Here is an 11,994-nt window from a genome sequence, read left to right on the forward strand (position 1 = left end):
AGTTAAACTGTAACACCGTCGGGCGGCTAGGTGGTGTAGTGGTCTAAGGCACTCGCCACCAGTGTGGAGACGCTAGGATTCGCGTGTTCGAATCCAGCTCTCCACATTGTTTTTCAGTTTGGCTGGTCGTCCGCAGTAATACACATTGGCCGTATTACGGGGAGGGAAAAACTGAAGGGTGGGGATCGAACGTTGTGAACAAGCGACTCCTACAAGTCGGTTGGTGCGCCTGCGCAGTAGAATCAGGAAGTGTCGGGGGCAGCGTGAGCCTCCCACGCGTTACTCCTCGACACTGAGAGGTCGAGCTGCGCAGGTGAAAAGATGCGACTGCTGTTACCTCAAGTACCGGAGGGGACTTGTGCTATGTATGACTTAGTCCTCACTGCAGCCGGCTTGTGGGAGGCAAGAAACAGCGTTCGTGACAGGGGAGGGTTGAATTGGATGATACGAAATTGGGATGGGAGAAAATATAGAAAATGGGAGAAAAAGTGGATCAAAAAAAAACTGTAACACCGTCAAACAGGGACCTCTAGGCAAAAGAGCCCAACATGTGGGTTGGAGTTTAGTAACTTATTATAGTGTGAATTTCTCCAGACTTCTCTTGGCAGAGCCTGAAGTGTGGCCAGCTGTATCAACCCCTCCCCCATAACCCTACTGAAATCCAATCCACACATCAGACAAAAACTGTAAACTAAGCGCAGTACCATGTTGTCATCTTTTGCCTAGAGGTCACTGTTTGACGATATTACATATTCTACCTTTTAAGGTTGTTTGGGTTATGGGTGGCTAACGCCAAATTAAACAGAATCAAACCTCTAGTTGTCAAACCCAAATAGTCATAATCTCATAATAATAGACCAGTGTTGAGACATTGAACTGTGATTTAAAACTGTTTATGTGTACAGGGACCTCGACTTCTCTGCGTGTCTGCTGAGGAAGAGCCTGACCAACAGGGAGCCTCCAAGCCGATATGACCTCATTGCTGTGTCCAATCACTACGGAGGACTTAGAGATGGACATTGTAAGACACGTGTGTTTGTCTCCCAGCTCCTGTCTCTGCGGTGGTTCTGTGTTCTCCTGCTAGTTAAGCATTTAGTTTGTGTTCTCCTGGTAGTTAATCATTTAGTTTGTGTTCTCCTGGTAGTTAAGCATTTAGTTTGTGTTCTCCTGCTAGTTAAGCATTTAGTTTGTATTCTCCTGGTAGTTAAGCATTTAGTTTGTATTCTCCTGGTAGTTAAGCATTTAGTTTGTGTTCTCCTGGTAGTTAAGCATTTAGTTTGTATTCTCCTGGTAGTTAAGCATTTAGTTTGTATTCTCCTGGTAGTTAAGCATTTAGTTTGTATTCTTCTGGTAGTTAAGCATTTAGTTTGTATTCTCCTGGTAGTTAAGCATTTAGTTTGTATTCTCCTGGTAGTTAAGCATTTAGTTTGTATTCTCCTGGTAGTTAAGCATTTAGTTTGTATTCTCCTGGTAGTTAAGCATTTAGTTTGTGTTCTCCTGGTAGTTAAGCATTTAGTTTGTGTTCTCCTGGTAGTTAAGCATTTAGTTTGTATTCTCCTGCTAGTTATGCATTTAGTTTGAAGAATCATTCTGATTATTGTCAGCCTGGACTTTATTTCCTTGTAACTCGACAGAATAAAACAAATGACAAAGACCGAACAGGCTCTGAATCAGAAATTGTACCCATATAGAATCAGTAGTGTGTCCTAGGAGTTAAATCACCATGGTTACTTACTGTCGTCATGTCCTAGGAGTTGTTGCACTATTCACTATGGAGCAGCTCCAGAGTTTATCTCTTGACATAATCACTAGTCTTGTCTCTCTGGAGAGACTTTTTCATATTCACAAATCGAAACTGAGCTGTACAGTATTAGAGATTCCATGTGTGAATTATATTTTAGGCTGGGTTTCCCTTTCTAAAGGGATATTTCACTTAAGTAGAACTTCAAAATCACCAGTCTTACCTCTATCTATAGTTATCGAAGTAAACTAGTGACCACCGCTGTCCCTGTCGTCCGCTGTCAACACCACTATTCCTTCCAGGTGTCACGCTCCTCATTCACTTCCATACATTACATGCATGTCATCCAAATGGAAATCAAATGTTATGAGGATGAAGGAGAGCTGTGTTGTCTCGTCTGTCCTATAGATACCAGCTATGCACGGAACAAGGACAATGGCCAGTGGTATTACTTTGATGACAACACGGTGACGTATGCCAAAGAGGAACATATCGTGGTGAGTATTGGATGGAAATCTAGTAATACTAGGAACATATTTTTATTAAAGCTACAGTTGTAAACTTGTTGTAGACTTAAACCAGCACTAAGAAGCCAGGAACACAGCTTGGTTCAGTTGTAGCAATGCTTCCTCTGGAAACAGACTGCACACTTTTATACAATTATCCAAATCCATGGTCTCTGTTGTTTCTTAAATTCCCTCCTCCTCTCGTCTCCTGTCCTTTCATTTCTTGTCCTCTTGGTGCCTATCCTCTCCTCTTGTCTCCTCTCTTGTCCTCTTGGTGCCTATCCTCTCCTCTTGTCTCCTCTCTTGTCCTCTTGGTGCCTATCCTCTCCTTCTCACATTATCTCTCCTCCTTACGTGATCCTCTTCCTCCTCACACAATCTCTCCTCTCCTCCTCACATGATCTCTGCTCTCCTTCTCACATGATCTCTCCTCTCCTCTCCTCACATGATCTCTGCTCTCCTCACATGATCTCTCCTTCTCCCCATATGATCTCTCCTCCTCACATGATCTCTCCTCTCTCCTTCTCACATGATCTCTCCTCTCCTTCTCACATGATCTCTCCTCTCTCCTTCTCACATGATCTTTCCTCTCCTTCTCACATGATCTTTCCTCCTCTCTTTCTCACATGATCTCTCCTCTCTCCTTCTCTCTCCTCCTCTCTCCTTCTCCTCACACGATCTCTCCTCTCCTCTCTCCTTCTCCCCACATGATCTCTCCTCTCTCCTTCTCCCCACATGATCTCTCCTTCTCCCCACATGATCTCTCCTCTCTCCTTCTCTCTCCTCTCTCCTTCTCACACGATCTCTCCTCTCCTCTCTCCTTCTCCCCACATGATCTCTCCTCTCTCCTTCTCCCCACATGATCTCTCCTTCTCCCCACATGATCTCTCCTCTCTCCTTCTCCCCACATGATCTCTCCTCTCTCCTTCTCCCCACATGATCTCTCCTCTCTCCTTCTCCCCACACGATCTCTCCTCTCTCCTTCTCCCCACACAATCTCTCCTCTCCTCTCTCCTTCTCTCTCCTCCTCACACGATCTCTCCTCTCCTCTCTCCTTCTCCCCACATGATCTCTCCTCCTCTCCTCTCCTTCTCCTCACATGATCTCTCCTCTCCTCTCTCCTTCTCCCCACATGATCTCTCCTCTCTCCTTCTCCCCACACAATCTCTCCTCTCCTCTTTCCTTCTCCTCACATGATCTTTCCTCTCCTCTCTTTCTCACATTATCTCTCCTCTCTTCTCTCCAGACCAACGCTGCCTATCTCTTGTTTTATCAACGACAAGACAAAATCCGACAACCGACTCTGCCCGCCCCCTCCGCAGGCTCGGCCTCTTCAGCCCAGCCTGCTAACGACATCACTTCCTGTAGTAACGACAGCTCGGAGCAGGGAGCTGCTTCCTGCGTCACCGTGGAAACGGACTGAATGAATCAGCAGATTTGTTTGTTTTTAATTTGTTTTGTTTGTTATTATTTTCTCTTCCATCGAGAGGAGCCTTTGGGCCTTGGGTTGTTTTTCTTTTTGTAAATTTTTCATAATTTTATATCCTATTCCAGGAACACTTGAAACCTCAGTCTGTGGTTGGAAGGGAATCAGGACTGAACCTCACAACCTCCTCCTCCTACTGCTTGACTCCTCCCCTCTACCACTCATTAACCCTCCTCCTACCTCTTGACTCCTCCCCTCTACCACTCATCAACCCTCCTACTGCTTGACCCGGCCCCTCTACCACTCATTAACCCTCCTCCTACCGCTTGACTCCTCCCCTCTACCACTCATTAACCCTCCTCCTACCTCTTGACTCCTCCCCTCTACCACTCATCAACCCTCCTACTGCTTGACCCGGCCCCTCTACCACTCATTAACCCTCCTCCTAACGCTTGACTCCTCCCCTCTACCACTCATTAACCCTCCTCCTACCTCTTGACTCCGCCCATCTACCACTCATTAACCCTCCTACTGCTTGACCCGGCCCCTCTACCACTCATTAACCCTCCTCCTACCGCTTGACTCCTCCCCTCTACCACTCATTAACCCTCATCCTACCTCTTGACTCCTCCCCTCTACCACTCATTAACCCTCCTACCTCTTGACTCCTCCCCTCTACCACTCATTAACACATTCCTTGCCAGCCATTGTACCCATCATTGTACCCAGTCTGCCAGCGCTATAAGTCTATGGAGTGGCTCACCTTCTTTGCAGGGCTATAACTTTTAAAATTGTATTGCTATATTGACATTACTATGGCCCATTCAACATCGATTATCTATCGTTCAGGATGTGGGAACGTTATATTTTTTCATTCATACATTCATACAAAAATACCTTCTAGAATATAAGTGTTTTTATCGTTTTCTGCAGTAATTCCTAGAACGTGAGTTATAGGCCTAAACGCATATATAGATTATCGATTGCCGTTTCCCCCCCCCCATACACGCTATATTAAAAAATGCAACTGTATATGATCGGTATACGTTATGCTTCATCATGCGCGGAGGAAAGGGGGGGGGGGGGGGGGGGGGGGCGTTTGTAATTCCCCAATCATCAGTAAATGCTTTATGTAGGTTGGGTGATATATTGATCAGATCGGTTTGCTCACAAGGAAACTCACAATTGGGTTGAAAATAACGTTATATTCCTCTTACCGTGGGTCAAGGAGACTGGCGGTGAAAGATCCCAAGTATACGACGCCGATCGCCTAGGTCCATTTCCGGTTTGTATGTCGCAATAAACGCCGAAATCATATCGATTATTAAGTTTAGAAAGCGATCCATTATGTACATTGTGTCTGTCGGGAGTCTTGCAACGATATGTGACGGCCGGATGAGTTTAATCGACGCACATCAGCCATATCCTGTAGGCGAGTGTAACTCGCCCGACCATCCACCATGCGGCGGTATTGAGCCTATAGGGTCCAGCTGCAGCGTTGCGGGTGTATATATGAATTATGAATGCCATGGCGAAAAAATTTTATATTGATCTCAAAATCGCTGGACAGCGTTATTGGCAGAATGCACATGGCGGCCAATATAGCTGTAAAGCGTTTTTGGCGCAGAAAGTGTTAACCCTCCTCCTACCTCTTGACTCCTCCCCTCTACCACTCATTAACCCTTCTCCTACCGCTTGACTCCTCCCCTCTACCACTCATTAACCCTTCTCCTACTGCTTGACTCCTACCCTCTACCACTCATTAACACTCCTCCCCTCTACCACTCATTAACCCTTGTACCGCTTGACTCCTCCCCTCTACCACTCATTAACCCTCCTACCTCTTGACTCCTCCCCTCTACCACTCATTAACCCTCCTCCTACCTCTTGACTCCTCCCCTCTACCACTCATTAACCCTCCTTGTACTGCTTGACTCCTCCCCTCTACCACTCATTAACCCTTCTCCTACCGCTTGACTCCTCCCCTCTACCACTCATTAACCCTTCTCATACCGCTTGACTCCTCCCCTCTACCACTCATTAACCCTTCTCATACTGCTTGACTCCTACCCTCTACCACTCATTAACACTCCTCCCCTCTACCACTCATTAACCCTTGTACCGCTTGACTCCTCCCCTCTACCACTCATTAACCCTCCTCCTGCTTGACTCCTCCCCTCTACCACTCATTAACCCCCCTTGTACCGCTTGACTCCTCCCCTCTACCACTCATTAACCCTCCTACAGCTTTTGGGGATTTTCTTTTCAGAATTCTAGAACTTTCTTAGTGTGTTCACTTCTCAAAATTGTAGCTCACATCTGAGACAAAAATGTCAACAGTAGAAAAGCTCAAATTCTAGTATTACCAACATAGCATGTAACCAGAGTTCAAGTAGCCAAGTAGCCACAAGGAGCTGTACTCAGGCAGGGCGTTGGTGCTGAGTCAGTAGGCTGAGGATAGAAGCTAAAATAGCTGACAGCGTTCCCCCTCATTGAAGCCAAGCTAGCTGAAGTGCCAGTGCAAACAGGACAAGGAGAGAGGCAAGGTGAGCAGGGGAGGAACTACTTGTGAGGTTCATCCTGAGGGAGGGAGGGAAGGAGAGAGAGAGAGAGAGAGGGGGGTGTAATGAACAGATACTCAGGCAGGGTGAGAGGAGCCTTGCTGAACGTCTCGTTTGTTTCCTCTGAAACCACCACTTGCCCGCTGCCCTACACTGATCTCTAAAGTCTAAAGCATTAGGATTGACCTGAACTAACAGGACACAGACTCCACACCAAACCCCAAGCCGATTTACCATCAGTGTCAAAAGTTGAATCTGTAACGCCATCAAACAACAACCTCTAATCAATGAGTGATGAGTGGGGGAGAGGGGAGGAGCGGTGGCCACTGCTGGCCACATCTCAGGCTCTACCAAGGGAAGTCTGGAGAAATTCATAGTACAATAAGTTACTAAACTCCAGCCCATACATCAAACCAAAACAAAAACATTTAAACAAGTGTGGCTCTTTTGCGTGGTAGTCGCTGTTTGAGGGTTTTTACAGATTCTATCTTTAAACAGTGGTTTTTATGATATTAGATATATGTTCTCCACATTGGGTCTGTTAAAGGGCCACTTCACCAAAGAACAGTACTGGCTTATTTTGCACATAATCTCATAAATAAAGTGTGCGAGATTATATGCAAGATAAATCAGCATTGTTATTTTTGGTGAAGTCTCTCTTTAACATACCCATATTAACCCCTGGATACTCATAATCACCACATCCTCTTCACAACAGCCAGGATAAGCTCATATCCTGACCAGGATACACCTGGATGTAATGGCTGGGAGACACTGAGGCGTAAACACACAGTTGTCTGTGTTAATATTCAAATATTGTGTTTTCTCATGAACACGGTCATATTGATAATCAAGATATGAACACCTTAGATACCGGCGACCTGACCTGGGAGAGTAGCTTGTATCTGGAATATTTCTGTTTCATTCATTTCATTCCATCCCCAAGGCTCATCTGGGCCACATCTCCGTAGATTGGTTTCATGTGTGTCACGTGACTACTAGTAGTTTAACAGACGGACAGCAGCGCTCAAGGAGTCACCCCCAGAATGAATGCTACATTCTCACAGGATTGTCTCTGAAAGGAATTATTTGAACAGATTTCTTTATTTTTTTTATCTCACTGTTGACTGTCGATGGCGCCGTTTCTCATCCACATTCCCTGAGGGACTGCTAGTGATTCTAAGGCGTCCGATGTTGATTGACAGGTGAATTCGAGAGCGAGATAGTGAGGAATGTTTTATTTTGATTATTTTCTTCTACTCACTCTTCAATGGCGTGATGAAAAGCATGAAGAGGTGAGATGTGTAAAGCCACAGTCAGTCAGTGTGAGACGCCCACCAGAGGCCCGAGAGCCCCAGGATTGTTGTGTATATTAATTGCATCATCTCACTAATTTATACCCATGCTGGCAGTATTTCATTTGAAAGGCACATCAATATACATTTTCAAAGTCCTAGGGCACCAATTTTGTTGCTTATCCTAATCAAAAGGCACTAGGAATGAGTATTCCAGAGCAGTTTTATTTTTATACAGAGGGCCCTCTTAGCGTTATAATCGGGCCATGTCGGTAGAACAGGCATAGTAGGAGTGAGCTTAAAGGAAAACTCCAACATTTTGGGAAATTAGCTTATTTAACATCTTCCCTGGAGTTAGACAAGAAGATACATACCTTTTTTGTCTCTGCATGCATTAGGCTTAGGGAACAGTCGCTCCGTTAGCATAGCTTAGCTTCATCACTGGAAGTGGGGCGGAGTTGGAGCCTGACGTTCCCTACAGTACAATGTTGTGACCTGTGTATTTACCACGTGGAGAAATAAAAAATAATTGAATTAGACGATTACGTTTTCTAAGCAAATATACTCCGAACTATTTTTTGCCTAACCACTCAAGTCTCTAGGCGCAGTCAGTGATTTCTACGTAAAGCCGTGTTAGTTGACATTCTCATTCATTCAAAGGATCCGAACCGATTGAAGTTTATGGATACCATGACTTAAAATCCTCTTACCTTGACGATTAAAAGCCTCCCCAATTTAGAAAACAGTAGTCCAATGGCTGGTCTTGATATACTGCACGCTAACGGAGCTAACCAGCAACCGGACACTCAAGCAGATAACGAGAGCAATGACTTCCTTTCTGGGGGGTTTCAAAATAAAAGAGCGACGTCTATAGCAGCGGAATATGTTTATTTTGTACATTATCTAACGTTAACACGAATCTAAACTAACTTTAGGTTAGGTTCGTGTTAACGTTAGATAATGTACAAAATAAGCGTATTCCGCTGCTATAGATGTCGCTCTTTTATTTTGAAACCCCCCAGAAAGGAAGTCATTATATTTACTTTAGTGTCCGGTTAGCTTTAGTGTCCGGTTAGCTCCGTTAGCGTGCAGTATATCAAGACCAGCCATTGGACTACTTTTTTTTTCTAAATTGGGGAGGCTTTTAATCGTCAAGGTAAGAGGATTTTAAGTCATGGTATCCATAAACTTCACTTGGTTCGGATCCTTTGAATGAATGAGAATGTCAACTAACACGGCTTCACGTAGAAATCACTGACTGCGCCCAGAGACTCGAGTGGTTAGGCAAAAAAAAATGCAAGTATATTTGCTTAGAAAACGTAATTGTCGAATTCAATAATTTTTTATTTCTCCACGTGGTAAATACACAGGTCACAACATGTTTACAGGAACGTTTTGGAGTTGTATTTGGGGTGTATTTCGTGACTGTAGGGCACTGTAGGGAACGTCAGGCTCTAACTCCACCCCACTTCCAGTGATGAAGCTAATCTACGCTAACGGAGCGACTGTTCCCTAAGCCTAATGCATGCACAGAGACAAAAAAGGTATGTATCTTCTTGTCTAACTCCAGGGAAGATGTTAAATAAGCTAATTTCCCAAAATGTTGGAGTTTTCCTTTAAAGGTTCTATAGATAACTTTCAGCCACTAGAGGTCGCCAATAGAGCACCAGCATGTCATTTATTCAATCCGGTGCATTCCATGTGGCAAAATGGAAGAGGGAGGCAGGGGATACATGCATGCAACATGTAAACAACATTAATTTTGGACCCGCACATTTTCAATGATAAATTAATTCAATATTTTTGGAGGGGAAAAGCAATACTTCTATTCCACACCTTTCTAACTGGATGTATTTTCTACATACAAATGTTATCTATAGCACCTTTTAATTATTATTTTTGTTGACTGTTAAAAGTGCTATAGATAAATCTTTTATGTAGACTAATCATAAAAGAAAAGAGCTTTAACACTTTCAGTGCCCAGCAGGGGGCGCACATTTAGTGCTTGAATGCCCACCATCCACTTCAATGTTAGCATTAATATCGCCTAATCTATGTTTTAAATGATGGCTGTGTCTCTAATCTGCCCGTCGCATTATCAATGACTCATTTCCAGTCAACATTGTCGAAGCGGATTGTTTTTTTATCGGTTAATTTCCGTTTTATAGCATTTTGAAAAGCCCTCGTTTTCACGGGGGGGAAAAAGATTCCATGATACTCGCCCTGTACTGTAATATTCTAGAACGTTGTAATTTTTCGGCCTATTTATGAATCGTTTTCAAATAAACGCTAGAGTATCGATAGTATATGTGTACGTGTGCACGCTGGTGCCGCGCGCTGAAAATCGATTCTCTCAGTTCCTGATCGCTCTTACAGTCAAACAGCCATATCACATTATAGGGGAAAAGCTTATATCTCCGTGAAAACGGGTCTGATTATCCTAAGACTGGTAAAATAGATTCCTTACCTGAGATCAGATGGTATCCAAATGGATTATTCCAATTCCTGATCGCCATTCCAAAAATCTATCCTTTTTTGTTCCCACGCGTATACTGTAAAACACATTACACGCTGTGCTGAGGGTCCAGAATGAATCTGATCGGCTCCGGTTACATGCGTGAGAAGTAAAATGTGGATTCCGGAGTTTTTTTTTCTCATCCATTTTCATCGAGTCCAATCCAAAATGGTGCATTACCATCTGGGAGACGATAGGGGGCGCTTTTTTCACATCTGAGGGCCTGGCGGGGCAGGATTACCAACGGTAGACTCTGTTGATGAAATATGAATTCAGATCGCTAATAAATAAAAAAAAATCAGAGAATTCTCGTGATGGGCATTCAACCCGCGGGCTGATATCCCGAGAAATCTCGTGATGGGCATTCAAAGTGTTAAGAAAGGTGCAAAATAAAAGTATTGCCATGGCCTGGTTTCACTTCCTTTGTCCACCAGTGGACCCTGCATTAGACAGTTGCCATCACAGCTAGAGAGACATTTAAAATGTACATTTACTCGCTAATTGATAGAATATCCACTAATTTACTTGTCAATAGATTGGATAATGTAACCTTTTCCTGCTAAATGTGTGTATTAATTGAATTTTAAAGTGAATACATCCGGCCTGGTTATCTGTGCACATGGCTGACTAGTGCTCGCGACATGCCGGCTCAGTTCAACACTGAACGTATTGTATATGGTGTACAGGGGTCGCCAACCAAAAAGGTTGAGAATCACTGGTTTATAAATATCTACATGGCTGGAAGGAAGCCGAGTTCTATTTCGCTGCTGTTGATCGAAAACCTTGTAGCTCAAAGTTCCGACGTTCGCCATTTTCTTATTTGAGTTGAAGGTTTTCGTGGTCCTCCCTACGCTGAGTCAGTTGTACAGGGCCTGTGAAAAAACCCATTCAAAACACTGTATGACCTAAAAAAATAATACACGCTTGTCAATCATGAGAGTTGGGCGACATTTAATATGTGTGTATTGAGTGTTATGAGGGGATATGAGGTTTAGATCTGATGGAAGTAACATTATCCTGTCAGCGGGGTGTGTGCTGTGTCGTGAAAAGGTTTTGGGTGTGTGTTACTTTGTTTACACTTTCTGCTTTTGTCCACAGATGAGCACACACAACCTCAATGGGCACAATAACGGTGTAATATATATCACATTCAAGACGGCACCTTGTCAAGCTAATTCAGATGCTCAGACCTGCCAGCCACCCTCTCAGGTGGTGGAAGCATAAGAAGAAGCTTGTAAAGGAATTAAGCTTGACCACAAAAATGTTTACCCTGCAACATGGAAACCAGCAGCTTCTCAGAGATGGACCAGTGACCACTGGTTAGGGTTTCAACCTGATTCTATAAATGTTTGTTTCAGTTCCAGTGAGCACAAAGGAGATGTATGTGGTTTTTGTGTGGCTAAGTAAAATTCTTATGGCTAATCTTAAAGTACTCTTTTAACCAGAGATGCTGCCCAAGTAAAAAATCTGTATAGCTTTCCACATTGAAAGTACATTTTTAGTATATTAAGCGTGTTTAAAGTAATTTTCTACCCATATGAAACTTTCTGAGAGTATCCTTGCATTGTATTTTTGGTACGTATGTGCTTTCGTGTACTAATTCAAAGCACATATTTAGTATGATTAGTCATAATCCGTAACTAATCTACACTTTACAGATGCTTACAAACTGTTGTGAATACATATAGTACACAAAGTATACTTTCAGAAAATGTACTTGGGTATACTTTTTTTTAATTTAATAATTTTTACTTGGGTGAGCAGATCTGAGCTCTGAATACCTACTAATATTAGGGGTGTAACGACCTCAACACAGAATCGAAAATTCTAAACAATTGAATCAGTCGCTCACACTTAGCCACTCTGCCCCTAGTGGTGCCTCACATAAATGTTTGTTCTGTAGTATGAATACATTTTAACAAAGAATTTCTCATTTAAATTCGTATTTGA

The 11,994-nt window shown here is 43.5% G+C and overlaps 1 protein-coding gene across 1 annotated transcript in view; it reads left to right on the forward strand.

Moving 5' to 3' along the window:
* usp11 (ubiquitin specific peptidase 11) overlaps positions 1 to 4,049 on the forward strand; it is a 94,900-nt gene extending 90,851 nt beyond the window's left edge. Inside the window, exons 19-21 of the mRNA XM_084332582.1 lie at positions 906 to 1,021; positions 2,150 to 2,238; positions 3,494 to 4,049. Of these exons, the coding sequence (XP_084188708.1) occupies positions 906 to 1,021; positions 2,150 to 2,238; positions 3,494 to 3,670 (382 nt within the window). The 3' untranslated portion in view covers positions 3,671 to 4,049. The remainder of the gene's footprint in view (positions 1 to 905; positions 1,022 to 2,149; positions 2,239 to 3,493) is intronic.
* The last annotated feature ends 7,945 nt before the right edge of the window (positions 4,050 to 11,994 follow it).

This window comes from Notolepis coatsorum (genome assembly GCF_963971535.1).
Source record: "Notolepis coatsorum genome assembly, chromosome: 17".
NCBI lineage: Eukaryota > Metazoa > Chordata > Actinopteri > Aulopiformes > Paralepididae > Notolepis > Notolepis coatsorum.